Source organism: Notolepis coatsorum, assembly GCF_963971535.1.
Source record: "Notolepis coatsorum genome assembly, chromosome: 12".
NCBI lineage: Eukaryota > Metazoa > Chordata > Actinopteri > Aulopiformes > Paralepididae > Notolepis > Notolepis coatsorum.
In genome coordinates, this window is record NC_140176.1 from 15,045,141 (window position 1) to 15,071,403 (window position 26,263).

General features: G+C 44.2%; 2 protein-coding genes across 2 annotated transcripts in view; one reads left to right on the forward strand and one right to left on the reverse strand.

Moving 5' to 3' along the window:
* Positions 1-26,263, forward strand: part of adarb2 (adenosine deaminase RNA specific B2 (inactive)) — a gene marked incomplete at its 5' end in the record, with an annotated part of 512,623 nt that overhangs the window by 91,562 nt on the left and 394,798 nt on the right. The window lies entirely within an intron of this gene.
* sugct (succinyl-CoA:glutarate-CoA transferase) overlaps positions 1-26,263 on the reverse strand; it is a gene marked incomplete at its 3' end in the record, with an annotated part of 157,242 nt that overhangs the window by 41,673 nt on the left and 89,306 nt on the right. The window contains exon 10 of the mRNA XM_084326304.1: positions 16,815-16,912. Within this exon, the coding sequence (XP_084182430.1) occupies positions 16,815-16,912 (98 nt within the window). The remainder of the gene's footprint in view (positions 1-16,814; positions 16,913-26,263) is intronic.

A 26,263-nucleotide genomic window follows, 5' to 3' on the forward strand; every position in this document is an offset into this window, starting at 1 on the left:
CAGCAGGTTAACCTTTCACTACCACACTACAGAAGGTTAACCATTTCACTACCACACTACAGAAGGTTAACCCTTTCACTACCACACTAGAGAAGGTTAACCATTTCACTATCACACTACAGAAGGTTAACCATTTCACTACCACACTACAGCAGGTTAACCTTTCACTACCACACTACAGAAGGTTAACCATTTCACTACCACACTACAGAAGGTTAACCCTTTCACTAACACACTACAGAATGTTATCCCTTTCACTACCACAAGACAGAAGGTTAAAAATGTTAACTACCACACTACAGAAGATTAACCTTTCAGGATTTCCGTAAATCCGTTTTTTTACCAAGATATTTACAAGGCACTTACGAACACGTTTGAGAATGAGGACCAATATCACACAGTTCCAACTACAAACAATATCACTCAGTTCCAACTACAAACAATATCACTCAGTTCCAACTACAAACAATATCACTCAGTTCCAACTACAAACAATATCACTCAGTTCCAACTACAAACAATATCACTCAGTTCCAACTACAAACAATATCACTCAGTTCCAACTACAAACAATATCACTCAGTTCCAACTACAAACAATATCACTCAGTTCCAACTACAAACAATATCACTCAGTTCCAACTACAAACAATATCACTCAGTTCCAACTACAAACAATATCACTCAGTTCCAACTACAAACAATATCACTCAGTTCCAACTACAAACAATATCACTCAGTTCCAACTACAAACAATATCACTCAGTTCCAACTACAAACAATATCACTCAGTTCCAACTACAAACAATATCACTCAGTTCCAATTCCCAAGCCATGTGGTATTTTTTCTTTTTTTAAACGTGAGGGTGGTCTGGGTCATCCATCACGCTGTTTAAGCATTCTACTGTGAAGCCAAGCATGTTCAACCTGTGCAATGATGATTCTGTGTTCTCTAATATTACAGCTAAGTTAGCTGAGCTAACACCCCTGATGTATTTGTTGTAAATGAACACCTTAGGGAGGTGTCCATTCTTGAGCTTGGCTGTACTTTTGACTACAGCTTAGAAGAAGCCTTTCTAACCAAAATGCTGAAATACCAACAGCTACAGCAGACCATCTCACAGCTAGGCTAGCTACAGATGTAAACTCCTAGGGCTAGATCCACAAAGAATGGATTGCACGGAGCAAGTTGCACCCTTACTTACAATTCATTATGAATTGAAAATGGGGGACCCTGATGTAAACAACACGAAAGTCTTTCTCTGGTCTGCATCCCCTTAACAATTGTGTGTATTGAGCCGTACTGTACTGTACCCATTCTGCAATCTGTTCATAAAATGTTCATTCAATCAATCACGTGCATATTGACCAATTGCATGCTTTTGCAGAGGATAAGAAGCCTTCCGTCGACTCCTTCAGACATTAACACATTGACGGCCACAGGGATTAGACGGGCCCCACTCTATACGGCCAGTATATCATAATAAGGTTTGATTGTGCGTGAGGCTGTTTGTAGAGCTAAATCTATATTTTATAGTATTGCTATCTGTCCATTCTCATTGTCAATTGACACTATAAACTGTCCCTTCAAAATGGCTTAAAGAAATAATTTCTTCATCAATATGTTCCCATTTTATAGCGACTTGAATATAAGCGTTATATGGGATTTGGTCTGGTATATTTCCTGCAAAACGAGATACAGGCTACTAAGCTAATAACGTTAAATCGAATGGCGTTTCGGCTCTACAGAAGCTAGAGCTAAAAATCAAAAATACATATGATCGATATAATGTTCCACCATGAATGCATGAAAGGGGGGGGGGGGGGGCGGGGGACGTCGTTTCTGATTATTGATTACCAATAAAGGCGTTAGCCTCAGTAGCCACATTCGCTGATCGCCTGGTTGGCTATGATAACAAGGCCTGATCAGCATGTAATTTACGTGAAAAAGATCTTATCTGTGGCCGGTTGGATCCCAAAAAGGATTTCCCAGTTATCGATCGCCATCTGGTAGATCCATATGTCCATTGGCTGATGATATATTCCTTTACTGCATACTGAATTCCGCGTCCCAAAACGTATTCCAAGCTACAGGCTACACGCATAGATTCACCCTAACAGGAAAGTCCATTCGAGATCCAAAAAAATAAAACACCTTTCTGCCACAGGGAACACTGCATTATCGAGACAGCGCCCCTACAAGGATCTGGCCGGTAATGCAAGTTTCCGAATTCCAAGAGTAGGGTAAATCTGCAGTGCCGCTCGGTGACATTGAGTAGGTTATTAAAATAGAATAAAAGCCAAAACACTCTACCGTTGGATCCGAAACACATGTCCATGATTGGCCGGGAATGTGTTAAGCACCCCCCACAGCCCAAATGGAATGATACAAAAAATATATATATATATTATAATTATACTTATTTTTTTTCAATATTTTTTTTTTCCATAGTCGACTATCGGCTAATTTCGGCCAATCATAGTCGACTATCCAAATCTTTAGTCGGGGACAGCTCTATGTCACAGTATGATGTCACAGTATGATGTTCCGTTGTGATGTCACAGTATGATGTCATAATCAAACATTCTAGAACATTTGTGTATCTATTCAACAATTCTCTCAGAAGATCTCAAATCTCAGAAGACAAGAGAAGAGCTCACTTGTTGTTTCCGGCTACTTGTCTGTAAGCTTGAATATATATACTGTAGATACAATTTAAAAATCCCCACATGGAAAATGAAACTATGTCCTGTACAATCCTTAATGAACTGCGTCTGGCGGGAAGGTTCTGTGATGTGGTTATTAAAGTCAACAGCACAGAGTTTAACGCCCACAAGGCAATCCTGTGTGGCTGCAGCGCCTATTTCAGGTAAGTTTATCTTGGTTCAGGTTAGCTTGGTTCAGGTTAGCTTGGTAGGGATGGATGTGTCCGTCATCTGGACGCTTCAATGAAGCAGAGAAAAAGAAAAGGATGAAACAGCATCAGCTGAACTTTCAGAGGGTTTTGTGTTGAGTTTTTCTCATCTTCATTGAGGGTTAAAGGTCAGGAGGTGTAGTTGTTGTGATATTGAGCTATACTAATGAATTTGATTTGAATAATTTACTTTGACTGTGCTAAGACTACACTGTACTTCTACTATGAAAATATAGTATACTTCTACTGTGATAAGACCATACTGTACTTCTACTATGATAATATCATATACTGTAAAAAGTGATTATACGTCTACTGTCCTAAGACCCTATACTTCTACAGTGAAAATATATTAGTACACAGGACAGAATGTTGCTTACTGTTTACTCATCAGATATCTCTATACTCTGCATCCCACAGAGCCCTCTTCACTCACTGGAGCGACTCAGAAAAACTCGTCTACAGTATCCCTGGGGTGTCCGTGGGTATGATGCAGCTCATCATAGAGTACGCTTACACACACGTTGTGCCGGTGACAGCAGAGAACGTGGAAGAGCTTCTGGTGGCTGCAGACCAGCTTCTCGTCGTGGGCATAGTAGGATCGTGCTCTGACTTCCTAGAGGGCCAGCTGTCTCTGGAAAACTGTGTCGGCATCTGGAGGTTTGCGGACATCTACTGCTGCCCTGACCTGAAGCGCAAGGCCTATCTCTTCATCGTGTGCCACTTTGAGGAGATGCTGTGCATTTCACAGGAGTTTGTGGAGCTGTCCCTGCAGCAACTGGTGGACATCATCGAGAGGGATGACCTGAACGTGAAGAACGAGGAGACGGTGTTCGAGGCCGTCCTCCGTTGGATCGAGCACTCCCGTGAGGAGCGTAAAACACACGTTCATTTGCTGCTGCCCAAGGTAACTAATTGTATTACTGTGCATTACATTAAAACAACACTAGGTTCCCTAGTAGAGTGGTTCTAGAACATTTGGGTCCAAACTGTTCCCTAGCAACAGAATTCCAGTGAAACCGTCTACAACCGCTGTCTAAGTTGTACTTGATTGTCTCTTCCCAGGTTCGCATGGGCTTGATGAGGCCTGACTACTTCCTGAACAACGTCCAGAACAACCATGTGGTGAGGGACAGCCCTGACTGCAGGCCCCTCATCCTCAGCGTCCTGAAACCCCCTGGCTCCGACAGGCTCCCAAACCCCCTGACCCGCCCACGCCTGCCCCAAGAGGTCCTATTGGCCATCGGAGGCTGGAGTGACCGCAGCACGACCAATGGCATGGAGGCTTACGATATCCGAGCCGGTGGATGGATGGACGTGAGCGTTGAGAAGGAGAGTGCCCGGGCCTACCACGCCACTGCTTATCTCCACGGTCTTGTCTACTGCGTCGGCGGCTCGGACGGCATTGAGCCTCTCAGCAGTGTGCGCAGGTTCAACCCCGTCACTCGCATCTGGCTGCAGGCGGCTCCCATGCACTCATGCCGCTGTCACGTCAGTGTGGTCGCGTTGGACGGCTGTATCTACGCCATGGGAGGGTTCGACGGACACGTGCGACTGAACACCGCCGAACGCTACGAGCCTGAAACCAACCAGTGGACACTGATCTCACCCATGCTGGAGCACAGGAGCAGAGCCGGGGCAGCAGCCCTCCACGGCAAGGTGGGTGGAACTGAGGGACCCAAGGAACATTAGATCAGAAATGTCATTATTGCCAAGTAAGCTTGCACAAACAAAAAATGTGTCTGGGTCCTTTGGTGCATCAACATTAACAGACAATTAAAGTAGAATGAAATGAAATGGAATATATAAACTAAATTAGAATATTCTTTCTTATTACAGGTTTACATCTGTGGTGGCTTCAACAGGGTGGAGTGTCTGCTCACAGCTGAGTGCTACAGCCCAGAGACCAACCAGTGGACTCTGATCGCCCCCATGAGCAGCAGGCGTAGAGGAGTGGGAGTCGCTGCGTACGGAGGACAAGTCTATGTGGTAGGTGTACACAGAGACAAATGCTTTATACTAGATATTTTTATAGATATGTATCATTTGACTTGCAATGCTGCTGTGATGCCCTCATTTCCCTAAGTGGATTAATACTGCCTGCCTGTCTACCTGAACCACATTCTAAAACATTCCTCTCATGCGTCCTGTTCTCAGGTGGGAGGGTTTGACAATGAATGGCTGCGTAGCACGGAGGCCTACAGCCCCTTGACTGACTCCTGGTGTGCCCTGCCCACCATGCTCACCCCCCGCAGCGAGTTTGGCATCGGGGTGCTGGACGACCTGCTCTTCGTGGCCGGAGGCCGCTCCAATGGCTTCAACACCATATCCAACGTGGAGTGCTACGACCAGAGCAGCGCCAGGTGGACTGCAGCCAAGGACATGGAGATCTCCCGCTGTGGCCTAAGCTGCTGCATAATGCATGGCCTGCCTAACATGAGCCAGTACGCTGATCCCCGTGGTGCCCTGCAGTGACCCCTGGAGGAGGAGGAAGAGGCAGCGGGGGGATCCATATCCAAAATACATGCCTCATTCACCCATTCACTCACGTAAACAAACACAGACAGCAGAGGTAACCATGCAAGGTGCAAACCTGCTCATCAGGAGCAGTTAGTTGTTAACACATTGAGTGCCATGCCCCTTTGACCATATATGGCAGGGCTATTCAACTGGCGGCCCGCGGGATGATTCTGACCGGCCCGCTAAAAGATTACATGATATAATAAAAAATATATATATATATATATTTTTAAATATATTTAATTTTTTTACTTTTTTATTTTCATGTCAACGTTCACACGCACAATTGAGCCAAAACTCACTCAATTAATGACAGATTTCATTGATAAATTGAGGGAAAACTTTGCAAGTCGATTTGATGAATTTGACATGCCCAGAGAATTGATGCATTTTGTGAGCAACCCATTTGCCAATGTAGCTGCTATTTCCACAAAAGGACAAGAGTTCCTTGCATCACTTCACATTGATGAAGGTCTCCTGCAACTTGAAATAATTGACATGCAAGCATCATCTGCTCTGAAGCAGGCACTTGAAAATGAATCCACCACAACATTTTGGATAAAGTGTATTCATGTCAACACATTGCCCAAAATAAAAACGCTGGCAATATCTGTGCTAACAATGTTTGGCTCAACATACACCTGTGAATCCAGTTTCTCTCACATGAATGCCATTAAAACAAGCAACCGTGCCTCCTTGACAAATGAGCATTTGCATCACTGTTTGCGGGTAGCCTCACTTCCTATGAACCCTCTTTCTCTGCCATTGCCCAGTCAAAGAAGTGCAATCTCTCTCATTAGATGTGTGTATGTAGGCTAGGCCTGTCTGCCCCCCACCCCCCCTGATGTTTGAGAGTTAAGAGTGGACAATAAGTGCTAATAAGATGCTGTGATTTGCTGTTGTTGCACAGACATGAAGCACTTTTTCATAAGTTCAGCTGCACTATAAATGTGTTTTTTTTGTTCAAGTGTTGATGTTAGAATGTTCAGATGCACATCATGCACTTGTTTGTTTTTTATTTTATTTTTATATTGAAATGTTGAAGAGGAGATGTTGCAGTTGTTGCACAGTCATAAATGAAGCACTTTTTGCAGGAGATGTTGCAGATGTGGCACATAAATGAAGGACTTTTTTTTAAGTATACTACTTTTGCAATGTAGTTAAATAAAAGTTGTGAAAATGTGGTTGCGTGTTGTGTCAAGTGTACATATATTCATAGCACGGGGAGGCGCCGTGGCAGTCCGGCCCCTGGCCCCTTGGGTTTCTGACAATGTGGCCCCCTGAACAATTTAGTTGAATAGCCCTGATATATGGGCTAGAGTGCCAATAAGGAAGTCAATGGGATCTAGGGGGAAATTTGCGAAGGCTTAAACTATATCTTAAATTATGGCTATGGGTCTAAAACACCCCTCGCTTATCAATGACTTGCTTGCAGTCAACATGTATGAAACGGATTGTTTTTTTATACCGTTTTGAATACGAGTATAGTTTTGGAGAGTTATAGTAATTCCAGAGAAATTCTGCGATAATAGCTCTTTAGTGGAATACACAAAACATGTTGTAATTTTTCGGCTGATTTATGAATAGTTTTCAAATAAACGCTAGATTATCGATAGTATATGTGTACTTATGCACGCTAGAGAAGCGGGCTGAAAAATCTATTATCCATGACCTGGTCAGCGCTAATGTCATACACACACACACAGACACACTGCGATGGCTGAGAAAAAAACATCTGATTAACCCAATACTGGTAAAATAGAGTCCTTACCTCACATCAGATGTTCTGCAAAAAGATTAATCTAATTCCTGATCGCCATTCCAAATATTGATCGCATTTATTGATCCAACGTTATAGTCCAAAACAGATAATTGAAAGCTGCTCCCAGCCTCCCCAGTGAATGTGGTAACAGCTATTGCTTGCCAGAGAAGGGAAAACCCTGGACCGGACTTTTTTTCTGATGCACATGCCCACCCAATTTCAATCCAATGATGTGCAATACCATCCGGGAGACGATAGGCGGCGGTATTTGCCCTTTTCGAGCTCAGACCCATTCACAATGATAACGTCAGGCTGGATGGATGAAAAATGAATGGATATTGTTAATAAAAGCTAAAACGAGAAAAAAACTAGAAAACTCGTTGCATGGCACTCAACGCATGGCGAGTTAAGCCGACTAATCTCGTCGTTGGCAATCAATGTGTTAAGGGTCTTGCTCAAGGACACTTTGAGACACTGCTGAGAGGAGCCCGAATCGAACCGGGAACCTTCCAATTACCAGACAAACACTATGCCTGTCTCTTAGGTGTGTGTGTGTGTGTGTGTGTGTGTGTGTGTGTGCGTGTGTGTGTGTGTGTGTGTGTGTGTGTGTGTGTGTGTGTGTGTGTGTGTGTGTGTGTGTGTGTGTGAATAGCATGCCACGCAATTTTCATTGGCATGTCCTGTGTTTTTCTGTGTTTAAAGATGAGAGATGCCTCACACTGTAGAAGCTACTTGGTTGACCAATTTAGTCCAGTTCAACATTCATTATTGTCCAAGTTGGCATTTTTATTTCCTTCTACTTTGACTATAGGACAATTTTGTTACGATGTAACATGGCTTTATTAGCCAGTTATGATACTTATAATGCAGAATTGAGGAAATTATTTGTGCACACACTGTGCCAATTGTGCACACATACTTTACACACAGTTTATCCGGTCATTCTGATTCCACATTCTTATGTAGGACATCTCTGAAATGTATTTATTACTGTGGTTCAGCTCATATCTATGAATTAATGTCGGCCAATTGTAGTTTACGGTATTTTCACAGTAGAGGGCATAGTAGTGTGTCCAAGACATTTGAAATGAGCGAATAGAACAGTTTCCATATTTGTGCTAGAACATGAAATATGTTGCTTGTATTGCTTTATAAATACTATTATAATTTCACCTATTAGGAATGATAATGAATGATATGATAAATAAATTAAGAATATGCTGTGTTCTAAATATATTTGAGCCATTATTGGAGATTATTTTGTCCACTGGTTCTATTTGCTTTAGAATGGAACTTCTGTGTATCAAGGAGTGTGAGTCAAGGTTATTATAGTTAACTAAAACTAGACTAAAATGTTAAACTAGGTGTGAAAAACTTTTAGTTAACTGAAATAAAAACTAGGCTTTAGGGGGGAAAAAATTTACTAACTATACTAAACTATATTTGTAAAATATATATACAGACAATTTTGTGAGTTTTAGTCTTTGTCAATTTGGTCAAATCTGTCAACACAACAAGCATGAGAAGGCATTGGTGCATAATGTTAATTGAGCGGTTCACATCACACAATACCTTTTCTGATCTTCTTCAATCTATACTATAAAATACTATACTGTGGTGTCACATTGATGCACAAACCACCCGTCGCGTCATGGGATTTTTGCGAGACCCACCAGCCATGGGGAAATACGCCGCTCTCAAACAACAGCTGTTGCGCCTGTTGTCACTGAACGGTTTAGGTGACAGTAAACCGACCGAGCTCATGGAGAACATGTTGGCGTTGCTCGGCTCAGGTGACGCATCATTTTTATTTGTACAGTTATTTCTGCGTCAGCTTCCACCTCCAGTATGCACTGCCTTGGCCAGCTCGCCGCTCGTGACAGCCAAGGATTATCTGGGGATGGCGGAAGAAGCTGACAGAATATTGCTGGCAACCCGCCACTACAGCGTTAACGTTAACGCTGCGCTGCCGGCGGGGGAGATGACGGGAGCTGCGGTATCGGATCGCCAGAGGGAGAATGAACTGTGTTTTTTTCATCTGCGTTATGGTGCCAAAGGCAGACGTTGTGAGCAGCCGTGCTCTTTTGCCGGCCAGGGAAATGCCAGAGCCGGCGCTCATTAGCGGCTGTGAGTGCTGGCGACACAACGAGGCTGCTGTTCATTGAGGATACGTTGTCCAGTAGGCGCTTGCTGGTGGATTCGGGAGCCGAGCGGAGTATCCTGCCAGCTTCAGCTGCGGACAGCTTGAGTGGCAGTCACGGCCCCCCACTGGACGCCGCCAATGGGACTCCGATTCGCACCTTCTGCACCAGGTCAGTGACTGTTTGTTTCAATGGACATGCTTTTAATTGGGATTTTGTAATTGCTTCTGTGTCGATGCCCATACTGGGCGCGGATTTTTTATGCGCTCATAGACTTTTGGTGGATGTAGCGAACTGTCGCTTAATTGACGCTGTGTCATTTGCCACTTACCCCTGCACTCTGGGGGGGGGGGGTGGGCTCGCCCTCGCCAACATCCTCGCCACAGGGGACATGTACCAGCGGCTTCTCGCTGATTTCCCCGCTCTGACTGTGCCCACGTTTTCTGCTATGGTCGCAAAACATGGGGTGGAGCATTATATTCCCACGGCCGGTCCGCCAGTTTTCGCGCGTGCACGCCGCCTTGACGCCGCTAAACTGGCCATCGCTAAAGGGGAGTTTGACACAATGGAGCAGCTCGGCATTGTGCGGCGCTCCGACAGCCTGTGGGCCTCGCCTTTGCATATGGTTCCAAAAGCTGATGGGAAGTGGCGCCCGTGTGGAGATTTCCGGCGCCTCAATAGTGCCACGGCTCATGACCGCTACCCTGTCCCGCACATCCAGGACTTTTCTGTTCACCTGGCCGGGACCACCATTTTCTCCAAGGTGGATTTGGTGCGGGGCTACCACCAGGTGCCAGTCCATCCCAGAGACGTGCCCAAGACCGCCGTTATTACCCCGTTTGGACTTTTCGACTCAAGGGGGCAGCGCAGACCTTCCAGCGGTTAATGGACTCTGTGCTGCGGGGGTTGTCATTTTAATTTGTGTATTTAGACGACATCCTGGTGGCCAGCACATCTGCTGAAGAGCATTGTTTGCACCTCCGACAGCTGTTTCAGCGGCTGAATGAACATCGGCTGATTGTGAACCCGGCCAAGTATCAGTTCGGCCGGCCAGACATAGACTTCCTGGGCCATCACATCTCTTCACAGGGAGCTGTGCCTCTGCCCACCAAGGTGGAGGCGATCACTGCCTTCCCACGTCCTCGCACCATCAAGCCCCTACAGGAGTTCCTCGGTATGGTACATTTTTATAACCGATTCATACCAGGAGCGGCTCTCTTGATGCACCCCCTGTACGGGGCACTAAGGGGGCAAGAAGGACGATCAGGAGGTAGACTGGTCCCCTGAGAGGGTCCAGGCATTTGATAGTGCTAAGGCTGCTCTCGCTAACGCTACTATGCTGGCACACCCATACCCGGCCGCTCCAATAGCCCTCACGGCCGATGCCTCGGACTATGCTGTGGGGGCGGTGTGTGATCAGTGGGTGGCCGGTGCCTGGCAGCCTCTGGCCTTTTTCAGCAGGACACTGCGGGACAACGAGAGGAAATACAGCACGTTTGACAGGGAGCTGCTCGCCCTTTTCCTCGCCACGCGTCATTTTAGGTTCCTGTTGGAGGGCCGGGAGTTCACCGCTTTCGTGGACCACAAGCCTCTGACCTTTGCCATGGCTAAGACCACGGAACCATGGTCGGCACGGCAGCAGCGCCAACTGTCTGCCATTTCGGAATTCACCACGGACCTGCAGCATGTGGCGGGCAAGGACAACCTGGTGGCTGACTGCCTCTCCAGAGTGCAGGTCAACACTGTGCACCTGGGTGTGGACTACGCAGCCATGGTAGTTGACCAGTGCACGGACATGGACATCCAGGCATTCAGGACGGCCACGACAGGACTGAGACTGGAGGATGTGGTGTTCCAGGACAGTAAGGCCACGCTCCTCTGCGATGTCTCCACCGGCCGACCTCGCCCGATGGTCCCCACTGGCTGGCGCCGCCGCATTTACGATGCTATACATGCTTTGTCGCACCCGGGGGTGAAGGCATCAGTTAAGCTGGTGAGGGCTAGGTTCGTCTGGCCAGGCCTCAGGAAGGACGTCAAGGGGTGGGCAGCCTCTTGTGTAGCGTGCCAGCGCGCCAAGGTGCATCGGCACACTAAGGCCCCGCTGGGGCCATTTCTCATCCCGGAGAGACGTTTTGATCACGTCAACGTGGACCTGGTGGGCCCGCTGCCCCCCTCCCAGGGGTTCACTCACCTACTGACCATGGTGGACAGGACCACCAGGTGGCCGGAAGCCGTGCCCCTGTCATCCACTACATCGGCGGACGTGGCTCGGGCGTTCATCTCATCGCTTGGCCATCCGAGACGCCGCCAACACTTTCGCTCCCGTGCCCGCACATCACTGTCTTCCCCTGTCCTACATCCCCAAGGACTTGATGTCAGCCCTGTACGTGTTCATCCGCCGCGATGCCCACCGTTCTCCACTCCAGGCTCCGTACGATGGGCCCTTCCGGGTCCTGGAACGGGACCCAAGAGCTTTATGGTGGACAGAGAGCGGATATCAGTGGACCGTTTGAAGCCTGCACACGTGGCCACGGACGGGCCGGTGGAGCTGGCTCAGCCCCGACGGCGCGGCCGTCCACCCAACCCCACTTCTGCCGCAAGCTTTCGGCCCGTGTCTACCTCTACCCCGGCAGCCCCGGACTCTCCCCCAGTCCAGCCTCGCCGCCGGCGCGGACGGCCGCCGGCTCGTGCCCTTCCCCCCTGACTGTTAAGAGCAGTCGTTATGGTCGGGTAGTCAGGCCTCGAGGGGCTGAGTACTTTGGGGGGTTTTGTATGGGTTGGGATTGCAGGGTATGTCTACTCTGGGTGTTCGGGGGGGGCCTGTGTGGTGTCACATTGAGGGAGTCTCTCACTCCAGAGTTGAAGGGTCACAGGGGAGGAGATATAGGAGAGTGGTAGGTGTGTGTACAGCGGTGATTTTCTGAATGAATAAAGTAGGAAGTAACTGAAGGACCTGTCACACGCGTTATTGTATCGCCTCTTCCTTCGACTTCCCACAATACTATATTATAATAAACAAAACAAAAAAGATAATAATAATAATAATAATAATAATAATAATAATAATAATAATAATAATAATAATAACTAGACAATTCCGCGCGGGGGAAATTGTGAAAGTGTGGGTGACGCCTGTGCACCGCCGGCCAACGGGGGAGAGGGTCTCTCGCGAGTCTCTATGACAAACGGTTCAAAGGATACAAAAAGGGGGCGTGGCCTAAGGATCGGGGGAGTGGTCAACATAGACCAATCAAAGAGGATATCCCTACTGAGTGCAATGACACAACCCGCAACACTATTACACAATATTACACTATTACACACTATTACACACTATTACACTATTACACACTATTACACACTATTACACACTATTACACACTATTACACTATTACACACTATTACACTATTACACACTATTACACTATTACACACTATTACACACTATTACACTATTACACACTATTACACACTATTACACTATTACACTATTACACTATTACACAATATTACACTATTACACACTATTACACTATTACACTATTACACACTATTACACTATTACACACTATTACACTATTACACAATATTACACAATATTACACTATTACACACTATTACACTATTACACACTATTACACTATTACACTATTACACACTATTACACTATTACACACTATTACACTATTACACACTATTACACTATTACACACTATTACACTATTACACACTATTACACTATTACACTATTACACACTATTACACTATTACACACTATTACACTATTACACACTATTACACTATTACACACTATTACACTATTACACTATTACACACTATTACACACTATTACACACTATTACACTATTACACACTATTACACTATTACACTATTACACTATTACACACTATTACACTATTACACTATTACACACTATTACAATATTACACACTATTACACTATTACACACTATTACACACTATTACACTATTACACACTATTACACACTATTACACTATTACACTATTACACTATTACACAATATTACACTATTACACACTATTACACTATTACACTATTACACACTATTACACTATTACACACTATTACACTATTACACACTATTACACTATTACACACTATTACACTATTACACACTATCACACACTATCACACTATTACACTATTACACACTATTACACTATTAAACTATTACACTATTACACACTATTACACTATTACACTATTACACACTATTACACTATTACACAATATTACACTCTTACACACTATTACACACTATTACACTATTACACTATTACACAATTACACTATTACACACTATTACACACTATTACACTATTACACACTATTACACTATTACACCGAGTACAATGGCACAATCCGCAAGTCTCTACGACAAACGGTTCAAGAGATACACTGAGGGGGTGTGGCCTAAGGGGGCGTGGTCTAAGGATCGGGGGAGTGGTCAACATCGACCAATGAAAGGTGGTCAACATCGACCAATGGCACAATCCGCAAGTCTCTACGACAAACGGTTCAAGAGATACACTGAGGGGGTGTGGCCTAAGGGGGCGTGGTCTAAGGATCGGGGGAGTGGTCAACATCGACCAATGAAAGGTGGTCAACATGGACCAATGAAAAATGAAAGAGGATATCCCTACTGAGTACAATGACACAACCCACAAGACAGAGGGCGCTGTCCAGCAATTCAGTACTGCAACACAGTGATGGCCAATGATGGGTTAAGTGGATGATGTCATTGGCAGCTCAGCCACGAGCCACACAGCTGAACCAATCATGAGTGAGCCATGAGCCACACAGGTGAAGCAATCACTATGACTTGCATATTTTCTATCCAATGCATTTCTATGGAGGCAGATGCATGACTGCATTGTCACATTGATTAAAAGAAAACTATAAGAGATGAAGCGTTGTGACGCGCACATGAGCACTACAACGAGTAGGCGAAGGGTTGTGCGCGATATTGTGACATTCGTGCGATATTGTGGCACTCCTTCGGCGATCGGAACAGAAGGCTAAAAAATAGTGTGAAAAATGTGATTTCTAGAGTGCGATTGCATGGCGGTCAATGGGGAGGAGAACCTTCAAACAAATGGTCGTCAGTTGAGATAGAAATGTCCAATTCCATTTATTTTTCTTTTGTGAGCGGGTTGACAGCCGTGTCATCGTTTTGATGTGTTTGTTTTATTTCTACGTCCAAAATTGAGATCACACTCGCAATTCACCCAAGGTAGGGGGAAAAAGATTATTTCAGCTGCTACACTCTAAATTGCAATGCATTCCCAATGGGACCGAAATTTTACCGTTTAAAGTTGATTCGTAGCCAGACGGTGCGGTGAAACTTTTACGAGTTCGGAGACCGCAGTTGCCATAGGCAAGCCGCTCGTTTTGATACCTTTCACGTGTATGGTGCGCGAACGCTTACGTGTTGCAAAGTGTTTGAAACTCTAAATTGCACTGTATTTCCGAAATTTTACCGTTTAAAGTCGATTCGTAGCCAGACGGTGCCGTGAAACTTTACGAGTTCGAATAGCACATCGAGTTGGAGCAAGCCGGTCGTTTTGATACCTTTCACGTGTATGGGGCGCGAACGCTCTGGCACGAGTGTTGTTGGGAAAATCGGTGGATCTCGCACTCTAAATTGCATGCATTTCTGAAATGTTACCGTTTAAAGTCGATTCGTAGCCAGACGGTGCGGTGAAACTTTACGAGTTCGGAGACCGGTGTTGCCATAGGCAAGCCGCTCGTTTTGATACCTTTCACGTGTATGGGGCGCGAACGCTTACGTGTTGCAAAGTGTTTGCAAAATCGGTGGAATAAATAGATAAAAAGAGTATGGATATGTATAGTGTGGGTTGCAACCTGGCTTCGCCAGGTCACCCACACTAATAATAATAATAATAATAATAATAATAATAATAATAATAATAATAATAATAATAATAATAATAATAATAATAATAATAATAATAATAATAATAATAATAATAATAATAATAATAATAATAATAATAATAATACTGAAACTAATAACTCAACTGAAACTACGTAGCTGAATTGAAAACAAAAATGTTAAATGAAATAACAAATGAAAAAACAATCCTGTGAGTATGTAGGCATGTATGTATGGGTATATATGGCAAAAAAAACCTTCTTCAAAAATGGACAAAAAAGGTTTGAAGGAACATCTGATTATTATATTGTAACAGTGTATTGTAACTTGTGTATATTAATCAGTGTATTGTATTTTAACTTACACACTTTCTTCTGATCAGGACGGACAGCACGACGTCGGTGTCGTATGTCATCAGACAGGGAGGAGTACGCTCGGTCCGTGGCCGCCCGGGATTCTGTACGTGTAATACTGTGGGACGTTCTTGCTTGGCGCACGGCGTCTCAAGCCTGTGGAACATTCTCTGTCTCCGAGTCGGGACCTCCAACTGTTCTGGAAAGGCTGTTGGGGGCCCCCGTTTGAGCCTCTTGGGCAGGCGCCATTGGATCGTCTGTCTTACGACCGCGTTCCTTTTTGGGCCATCACCTCCGCTAAATGCGTCGGTGAGCCATGTGCTCTCTCGGTGCGGTCGGAGTACCTGTCTATTCGGGCCGATAGCAGGCGACTCTGTGGCCTGATCCAGCCTTCGTGCCAAAAAATATCCGGAGCTCTTGTCGCTCCTGGGATATTGTGATTCAGGCGTTTCATCCTCCTCCTCACGCTAGTAGGTTGGAGTCGAGCCTTCACCTGTCATGTCCTGTCCGTGCACTGGGGGTTTACCTTAGTCGCACGCAGAGCTTCCGATCAACTGTTTGTTTGTTACGGTGGCCCTCGCATAGGTGAGGCGCTGTCCAAGCAGCGCCTGTCACATTGGTTGTGCGAGGGCATTGCCCTTTGCTACACGTTGGCTGGACTGGTTCCCCCCGGGGGTGTCAGGGCGCACTCCATAGTAGGCAGAGCGGGACACGATAGCCAGTTGATATATAATGTAAGGTTATCCTATAACCCTAGTTATATGATACTGGCTGAGCGTCCCGCTCTTAGCACCCTGAGGTCCCTTGGATGTTTTCCGCTTATGGAAATCGAACTGGGAAGGGTGAGGCGTGACCACTTCCGGCGTAATATAGGGCGCATGGGAGTGGCGTGGTCACGTGCAAGTGGGTGCATTTGTTTTGTTTCCTGGAGCAGACTAGGTGCTAGAGATGATGCGTTATCTCAGTAGGCAGAGCGGGACGCTCAGCCAGTATTATATAACTAGGGTTATAGGATAAGCTTACGTTAGTTAGGGTTCGATTTTTTTATTTTTTTTTTCAGATAATGGTATCGGATCGGTACTCGGTATCGGCTGATACCCAAAGCCAGGTATCAGTATTTGGAATGAAAAAGTCGGATCGGTGCATCCCTAACTAAAACTAAACAAAAATGTGTGAGTACATACCTCTGAGAGAGAGTCAGTAGCAGTTCTTTGCGGTGCTGCACTCTGAGTTTGTTAGTTCGGTACTTGTCTTCCTCTGCCAGCTCACGCAGCCCCAGCACCTGAAGACACAAAGCAAGAAAACCTCTTAACAGTATCTTCAAATACAACGTGAAACCAAATTCAAAGGCGCAGCGAATGCATACAAATAGACACAGCTTTACTCGAGGTGGCGTGAACACCATTTACTTTGAAAAGGTTTCAACTTGAGCCATAGAAATGGCCAGGTGTGTTGGAGCAAATGTGGGAGCAAATTATCTGCATGATGAATATGACATAGTCGGCTATGAATACTCTGTAGCCTATAGATACCGAATAGTTACATTTAGAAATGGTCTAGTTTTTGTAAATGTCACAAAATGCTACTGTTGAGACCCAAACAGAAACCAAAACTTCACACCAGTTTTGCTAGTGTGCAACTGTCAAACAGATCTGAGTATAGAGAGACAATACTTTTATTTGCTTTTTTAAATAAATTTTTATACATTTGATTACCAAGGCCAAGTTTCTGAAATGTGTGTCCTATTATGTCATTCTTTTTTTGGGTGGGAGGGGGGCATTTTTAAGTGTTTTTATTGACAGGACAGAGAGAGATTGGAAGAGAGATGGGGAGGACATGCAACACATGTCCTGGGCCGGATTCAAACCCAGGAGGTTGCGATTACGCTGCAAGCGTAGTTACATGGTGCGGTACAAATTTTTGTGCCACCTCATCACTTGCATAGGTTGGAGTGTATCAGAAAATCGACCTCTCCACAACTCGTAGAGGCTCAGAACTCACCACATCTGATGCTAAAATGCTAACCTGTCTACAGAGTTTAACTCTAGATGAGGAAGAAGTGGCTCTCTTCCAGAGAATGTCCAATGCAACTTCAAAGGTCCACAGTGTCAACAGTTTTGACCCACATGTTAACATGCCAGTTCCTTCAGACGTGGTGAGATTTGCAGCATATGCGAGATGCTGAAGGTGTATTTTCAGATGTAGTGGAGGCATATGGAAGTGTAAGGGATGTTATGAGCGAAAAGGTCATATATATGAGAAAAACTGTCAGATATATGAGATTCAATATTTTGAGAGAGTGGTTCCTATCTACACAGCAGACCTGATGCTGTATCATAACCGGTCGTGCCATTGGAGGCAAATTCAGGAAAAATAAACTAGTTTTTTCTACCCAGAATACAAGACTGCTTCTTTATTTGATATTCAATGATGGCTGGAACACTGAACTTTATTTACACACTGCTGCCACTTAGTGGAAATAGTGATTGGGGATCAGCGACCTCATCGCGGAAAAAATCTAGATACTCTAGGTGGCGGTACAGTCAATCGGCCCCCTGTACACATGTTGGAGAAGAATGTTGTACAACTCAAATGGTGCCACTTGGTGAGGAACAGGGTATGTCCCGAGTGCAGGGAGGTGGCATTCAAAGCAGTGGACCCCCAGGGGTCCCGGAGGGGGTTCCAGGGGATCCCTAAGCAAAATAATAGTAATAGTTTAATTTGACAAATATTTTATTCACAAGTTGGACCATTGTGAGATTGTATAATACATTTTAGGATTCTAGGTTTCACTCACTTCCACGTTATCTCCACACCAACATACATTATAGATCTTGGACTAAATCTAGCAACAGATATTTTGTCAGATGTGGTTCCTCTATGACAAAATCGTATTAAATGGGGGTCCCTGACCTATTACCAACTTGGGGGTCCTTGACCTGAGAAGGTTTGAGAACCAATGCTTTAAGGTGCCCTGTGAGGGAATTTAACCTGTGACCCTAGCAGTGTTGTTGCCTTGTATTACCCGTTGCACAACACTGTTAACACTTTGGTTGCCACTTGTTAACATGGTAAAGCGTGGTTGGATGCCAGCACCCACTTCAATGATAGCGTTGTGAACGCATAATCTCTGTCTTAAATTATGTCTAATATGGCCGTCGTTTATCAATTACTTGTTTGCAGTCAACATTGTCGAAATGGATTGTTTTTTAATCGGTTCATTTCCGTTTTATAGCATTTTGAAAAGCCCTCGTTTTACAGGAAAATATATAGATTCCGTGATAAACGCCCTTTACTGGAATATTCTGGCATACACAAAAAACGTTGTCATTTTTCGGCCTATTTATGAATCGTTTTCAAATAAACGCTAGATTATCGATAGTATATGTGTACTTATGCACGCTATATAAGCGATCTGAGAAATATATTCTCTCATTTCCTGATCAGCGTGCACACACACACACACACACACACACACACACACACACACACACACACACACACACACACACACACACACACACACACACACACACACACACACACACACACACACATAGGGCACACGCTGATATATAGGTCAAAACAGATCCGATTACCCCAAGACTGGTAAAATAAATTGCTTACCTCAGATCAGATGTTCTCCAAAAAGATTATTCCAATTCCTGATCACCATTCCAAATATCGATCGCGTTTATTGATTCAGCGTTGGGTACTGTAAATATGTATTCCACATTGTTTTGCGGCTCGGCGATCACTTGGATCCTTCAGTTGGCTTGACGGAAAAGTAAAATGAGGAAACTGCCCCCCCCCTTCATCAGTCTAATCTAATGGGGTGCAGTTACACAGGGAGAGACGATAGGGGGCGGTATTTTCCCAATGGAGCTCAGATAGAGTCTGCAACACTAGCGTGAGGCTCGATTGATGAAATATGAATTCAAATCGCTAATAAATAAAAAGAAAAATCCGACAAACAAACGCTATATAGCGTTGCTGGCATTCAACTGGCGGCATGAACTAATGACAAAAGGCGTCCGTGGCACTCAAATTGTTAAAGCCTTCGCTTTATTTATGCTTTATTTAACCGAGCATAATGATTAGTACAGCAGCGTGGGGGAGTGATTGCAGGGAGAGGGAAGGTCACACACACACACACACACACACACACACACACACACACACACACACACACACACACACACACACACACACACACACGCACACACACACACACATGCACACACACACACACACACACACACACACACACACGTGCACTAACACACAAACACACACAAGCTGCCCAGTACAATCACAGACTTCTATCGTTGGCAACTGAGCAGCTACACTGGAGCGGTAAGCCGTAACTTGCTCAAGGGCACCTCAATAACATCCCTCCCATGATTAATGTAATAACTCAAAATTATTCCATTTAAAATGATCCTCAATTCACTGCTTGTTTTTCTTTTTTTCATTTGATGGCAGCAATGCGCTCCAACGTGTCTCCACTGCCAGACAATACAAAATAATAAGAAGAGTAACTTAATTCCGAAACTCTAAGACTATTATGGAACAGAATGAGTTGGAATTTGCAAATGAAACACAGTCAGCCGGCTGTCTTTCAAGCTGAAGGTAAAACGGTGTATGTTGTGTAACATCGCAGAGTACACAACCTATTTAAAACATATTTTATATGTATGTGTTTTATGATTCAAGCTGTGTTTATTACAGTTTCACCTTCACAACCCTCCATACTGTCTGCACACACCCACTTCACGTCAGCTCAATCTTCCGTGCCCGTCTCACACACCCGCTGCACTTCGGCGCACGCTCTACCGGCGCGCAATTGGCACAGGTGAAGGAAATGTTGCCTGTCGATTGCCGATTCAGGCGGCAAAATCCGTTCAGCGGTTCTCGAGTTACATGCCGATATGTGAGGCGTCGAATACCACTCCCGACCACTCTAGCTCTGTCAATCATTTGGCGATCTCGAAAAGTATTGCACAGGGTTGTAACCAATGAGTGTGGCTTTCCAAGGCTACCCCAGCTGGGGATGACTGAATCAGGGATCTAGGTAAAAAGTCACGAGCGCAAACAGGAAGAGAACTTTTTTTTACCTAAATCGCTCCTAATCACTCATTTCTGAACGGATCTTTATGAAATTTGGACATGTACATGCTATGGACCCAGGGTGTTTTTCAGCCATACCAATTATTTTGGAAATATACGTTTGGATAACTACTAACTACTACAGAAAAACATAACACGTTTTTCTACAACTCAAGTTCAGACCTTTGTTACTCTATTTCATTAGCACTAAAAGTAAATTATCTTTATTGTATCAGAAACTTCAGAATTGTATCTTTCAAACGAGACCAGGCTCATGCATGTGCTATAAGTATGAAGTATAGTATTTTGGTTTGCAAAAAAAGGTATGCAGTCCTCAAGTTCAAGTAAAGAAAAGTCCACTTTTGGGGGCACCAGTTAAGAGGTTAACATGTAGGCCAGTGGTTCTCGAACTTTCTCTTATTGCCAGTTACCCAGGTGGGGTATCTACCAGGCCTTTCTGTGTGGAGTTTGCATGTCCTCCCCATGCTCGCAAGGGTTTCCCCTCCCGATAAGATAAACCCAATGGAAAAACATGCGGAACAGATGATGTAGTGTCGCGTCCCTAACGAAGACGGACAGGAGCAGCTATATTGCACTGAATGTTTGGCTTGATGGTGGTGCTAGAGGAAAGGTCACAGGTAGGGGTGCACCGATATGAAAATTGGCCACCGATACCGATACCGATTGTTCAACTAACACAATCGGCCGATACCGATACCGATACCGATAATTGTGGCAAAAAATAAGTATTTTTAATTTTTTTAATTTTTTTTTAATTTTTTTTTAAAATTTTTTTAATTTTTTTAATGAAACTACTGTATATTTGTATGTGTGTTTGTATTTGTAGGCATCTTTACTTACTTAAAAAAGGAAACATCAAGAAATATGTTTATGGTATCACTGATCCCTCTCCCAGTATCGTCTGGCGGCCTGCAGAGGGATACTATTTTCTCAACCAGAGCTTTCAACCAATGCAATGGAACCATTCTGGCGGCCTGCAGCGGGATACTATTCTCTCAACCAGAGCTTTCAACCAATGCAATGGAACCATTTTGATTGACAGTCGATTCGGCCAATTACGCCACACCGCTAGCACCCACCTCCTGCTTACCACCAAGCGTTTATTCATTTTTCTACTTCGGGGCATGCCGCCATTGATCTGCTTGCTCGAATGCGAGTCAAACTTAGAACCACAACAAGCTAATACGTTAGCTGCCCGGCAGTGCCCGCCGACCAGCGCGCTCCACAGGATGGCCAAACGAGACACAATGATTTTACTGCAACAAATTTTATAATAAAACAAAGCCTTTCTATACATTTGTCTGGTTGAAAACTTTATTAACAGATTGCAGAATGTGTAGTTGGGTACGGAATGAGCAACGGAATGTAACCGAGCTATGCACGGCTTGCTTGCTATCTTCGGGTAAATACTATGCTGATGTAATTGAACGTGTAACTAACTATAATAACGTTAATGCCACAAAACGAATGTTTGTGTCATTTTAACAGCAGATACTTTCTTAAATGCCATCCTCCCGACAGAGCGGTGTTGATGGGGAGCTCTGATGGATTCGCTTGGTTGTGTTATTAACATTGAACAGCTAACCGAAAGCTAGGGTTAACTAATGTTAAAGGTTTAGCCATAACGTTACGTTGGCTAAAGTTGGGGCTATTCTTAATCCAGTAATAATGGCTGCAGACCTGCAAGCAAAGTACAGCAAGTTGGCAAAGGAGTATTCCAACGTAAATCACATTTTCACCAGTAACGTTAGTCTTCTGCCTCCCGGCTATGAACGGACTCGGAGTAATGCCTTGCTGCTATGGGTAATAATAATATGCTGATGTTATTGTCCGTGTAACACTAACTATATAACGTTAATGCCACAAAACGAATGCCTTGTTAATCATAAATAGTAACTTTGATGCAGTAGCTTGTGTGTGTGTGGGGGGGACGGCGGGCGTTGTGCAGGTAGGTCGCGAGTGAATTTTTTTTTTTGCCTTTTGACGCTACACAAATGGATGGTTAGTTATCGGCGACTGCTATCGGCACATTTGAGCTTATCGGCCGATAGGCCGATAGCAGTCAACAAGGCACTTATCGGCCGATACCGATACCCGACCGATATATCGGTGCACCCCTAGTCACAGGGTAACATAAACCAATAGGTTGTGTCATGAATATCCACAGCAAATGTTGTGTCATGGTGGAGATGTGACACAGCAAATATTTGTGATCGGGCCATTGCTTTTTGAGAGATCTTGTTGACAACACGACATGAGTGACAACATAACCTCCTTGGTGGACATAATGATCAGGGCCCTATTCCCCGTACCTGGTTCAACTAAGTCGATCAAAAGTCCCATTATCCAGATTCAATTAACCCGATGTTTGAATCCAGGCTTTCCCTGTTCCTCGAACGCTGATTCAGTCTCGTTAATTCGAACCAGACTTGATACTCAGGATAATTGCGCGCGGCCGCCTCACCTGAAAAGACAGCAGGTGTCGATCGCAGAAATCCTGATTTTCTAACGGCACTGATTGATTGATTGATTGATTGATTGATTGAAAACTTTATTAACAGATTGCAGAATGGGTAAAATACACAGTACGGCTCAATAGCCTCGGCGACAAGTTAAATGCCTAATCTATAGGCACATCTTAGGTCCCTCATTACCCCAATCAATCAGATTATATTTCTTTAAATGTGCCTGCTGGCAGTAGGCTTAATGGAATGAATAATCGAATGAGATCTTGCTAGCGAAAATAATTAGTTCAACTCTTTCAGAATAAGTAGATAAAAACAAGGCCAAAGAGTATCTAATTGATACGAATTAATAGATACGTATGAGGATATCTGTACTGTATGTGCTTAGGTATCATGTACTTTATAGATACATGGTTCCCAAAGTTTTCAAGGCGCGACCCCCGAAATAACGTGTCAGAGAGGCTTGGAGGGATATACAGTTTCAGTATTAATCAGGTTTTAATCTGTTTCAGACATCATCCATACATGCATCGAATTGATTCACTTTTGGTTTATACCAGTGACACCAGTCATGTTAATTACCCTCTTGTTCATCGTCAGATGATTACTCATTACTCTCAAATTCATTCATCAAAACGTCAAAAGCTTGCAATTGCTCAATTTTCTCAAGTCACGTCCACGTCATCAAATCCGTCAAACAGCGCATCTCCTCCTCAGACATTCCCAGTTACAATATCACAATAACGTGTGACAGTGATACAATTCAACAATCCACATATTCAGATTTGTCGTAATTCACATCACAATGAATCCACGCATAAAGAAGACGCTTCAATTTATGCTTGAATGAAACACAATTTTGGCGCTCCGTTAAGCAAATACATAAACCGCAGAGAATATGAAACGAATCAGAATCAGAATCAGAGCCAAATCAGAGCCAAATGCCAGATTTCATTCATTAAAAATATCCCCGCGGGATTCACATTTGCAATGCTCCGCGTTATTAAAATAACCACATAGTGTGTATCGCGCCTGCGAGCGCCATATACTGTAGCTATGACGTGCATTATTTAGGACAAAGTAAATCCATAGGCTGAATATGATTTATTATCAGAATTTTAGGTCTATTATTTTACATTTCAAAAGCCCCCTCTAGAAGAACGAAGCACAAAAACATAATTCAGAATGGTATAATGGGATCTAGACTGACGATTATTTCAGGAAGGGAGATGGCATTTCTTTTTGCGAGGGCGTGGCCATGCAGGTTATCCAGCTAACTGAACTTAACCCTGCGCTGGAGGTTCAAACTTGTTGATCTGTTGCCATAGTGATTTAGACAATCACATGTCGGGGAACCGACAAGTCTAGCTTAAGTCAAGTTATCCTGAAAATTATCCGGCTAACTCAGTTAGTCAGGTACAAGGAACAGGGCCCTGGTGCTGACAAGTGTTTCTAATTTTGTTTACAATTTGCAAAGCGATGAATCACTTCAATACAACTACATTAGGTTCCAATGATCTGTCTGTGAGTGTGTGTGTATGTGTGTGTACGTCAAGTCAAGTCAAGTCAGTTTTATTTATATAGCACATTTCCAGGCAGCGGCAGCTGACACCAAAGTGCTTCACAAGCAAGTTGATAAAAACAAAATAATGTGATGCAAGGTATAAGATTAAATACATAGCAAAGCAATGAAAGCAACAAAAACAAAACAATATGGTGCAAGATATAAGATTAAAAACATAATAAAGCAATGAACTATAGAAACACAAACACACACCACTAACCTGCTAGCCAAGCCACATTCTCATTCATGTGTGTGCAAGGCCGCCGGTCGGCTAACCCTGTATCCGCTAGCCTCGCTACACACAACTCACACAAACTGATGCTAACCCCTAACCCTGTAGCCGCTATAGCCTCGCTACACACAACTCACACAAACTGATGCTAACCCTTAGCCGCCACCTCCCTTTCATCCTCCGGGGCCCTATGGACCCTGGGTAGCGTAGTCCACACAAGGACTACAGCCTTCCTTTCATCCTCCGGGACCCTGGGTAGCGTAGTCCACACAGGGACTACAGTACAACAGCATGTTGTACTGTAGAATGCGCCGAGACGAGGGTCGGTGTTACGGTTGAGACGGTTGCTATCTTCGGGTAAATACTATGCTGATGTAATTGAACGTGTAACTAACTATAATAACGTTAATGCCACAAAACGAATGTTTGTGTCATTTTAACAGCAGATACTTTCTTAAATGCCATCCTCCCGACAGAGCGGTGTTGATGGGGAGCTCTGATGGATTCGCTTGGTTGTGTTATTAACATTGAACAGCTAACCGAAAGCTAGGGTTAACTAATGTTAAAGGTTTAGCCATAACGTTACGTTGGCTAAAGTTGGGGCTATTCTTAATCCAGTAATAATGGCTGCAGACCTGCAAGCAAAGTACAGCAAGTTGGCAAAGGAGTATTCCAACGTAAATCACATTTTCACCAGTAACGTTAGTCTTCTGCCTCCCGGCTATGAACGGACTCGGAGTAATGCCTTGCTGCTATGGGTAATAATAATATGCTGATGTTATTGTCCGTGTAACACTAACTATATAACGTTAATGCCACAAAACGAATGCCTTGTTAATCATAAATAGTAACTTTGATGCAGTAGCTTGTGTGTGTGTGGGGGGGACGGCGGGCGTTGTGCAGGTAGGTCGCGAGTGAATTTTTTTTTTTGCCTTTTGACGCTACACAAATGGATGGTTAGTTATCGGCGACTGCTATCGGCACATTTGAGCTTATCGGCCGATAGGCCGATAGCAGTCAACAAGGCACTTATCGGCCGATACCGATACCCGACCGATATATCGGTGCACCCCTAGTCACAGGGTAACATAAACCAATAGGTTGTGTCATGAATATCCACAGCAAATGTTGTGTCATGGTGGAGATGTGACACAGCAAATATTTGTGATCGGGCCATTGCTTTTTGAGAGATCTTGTTGACAACACGACATGAGTGACAACATAACCTCCTTGGTGGACATA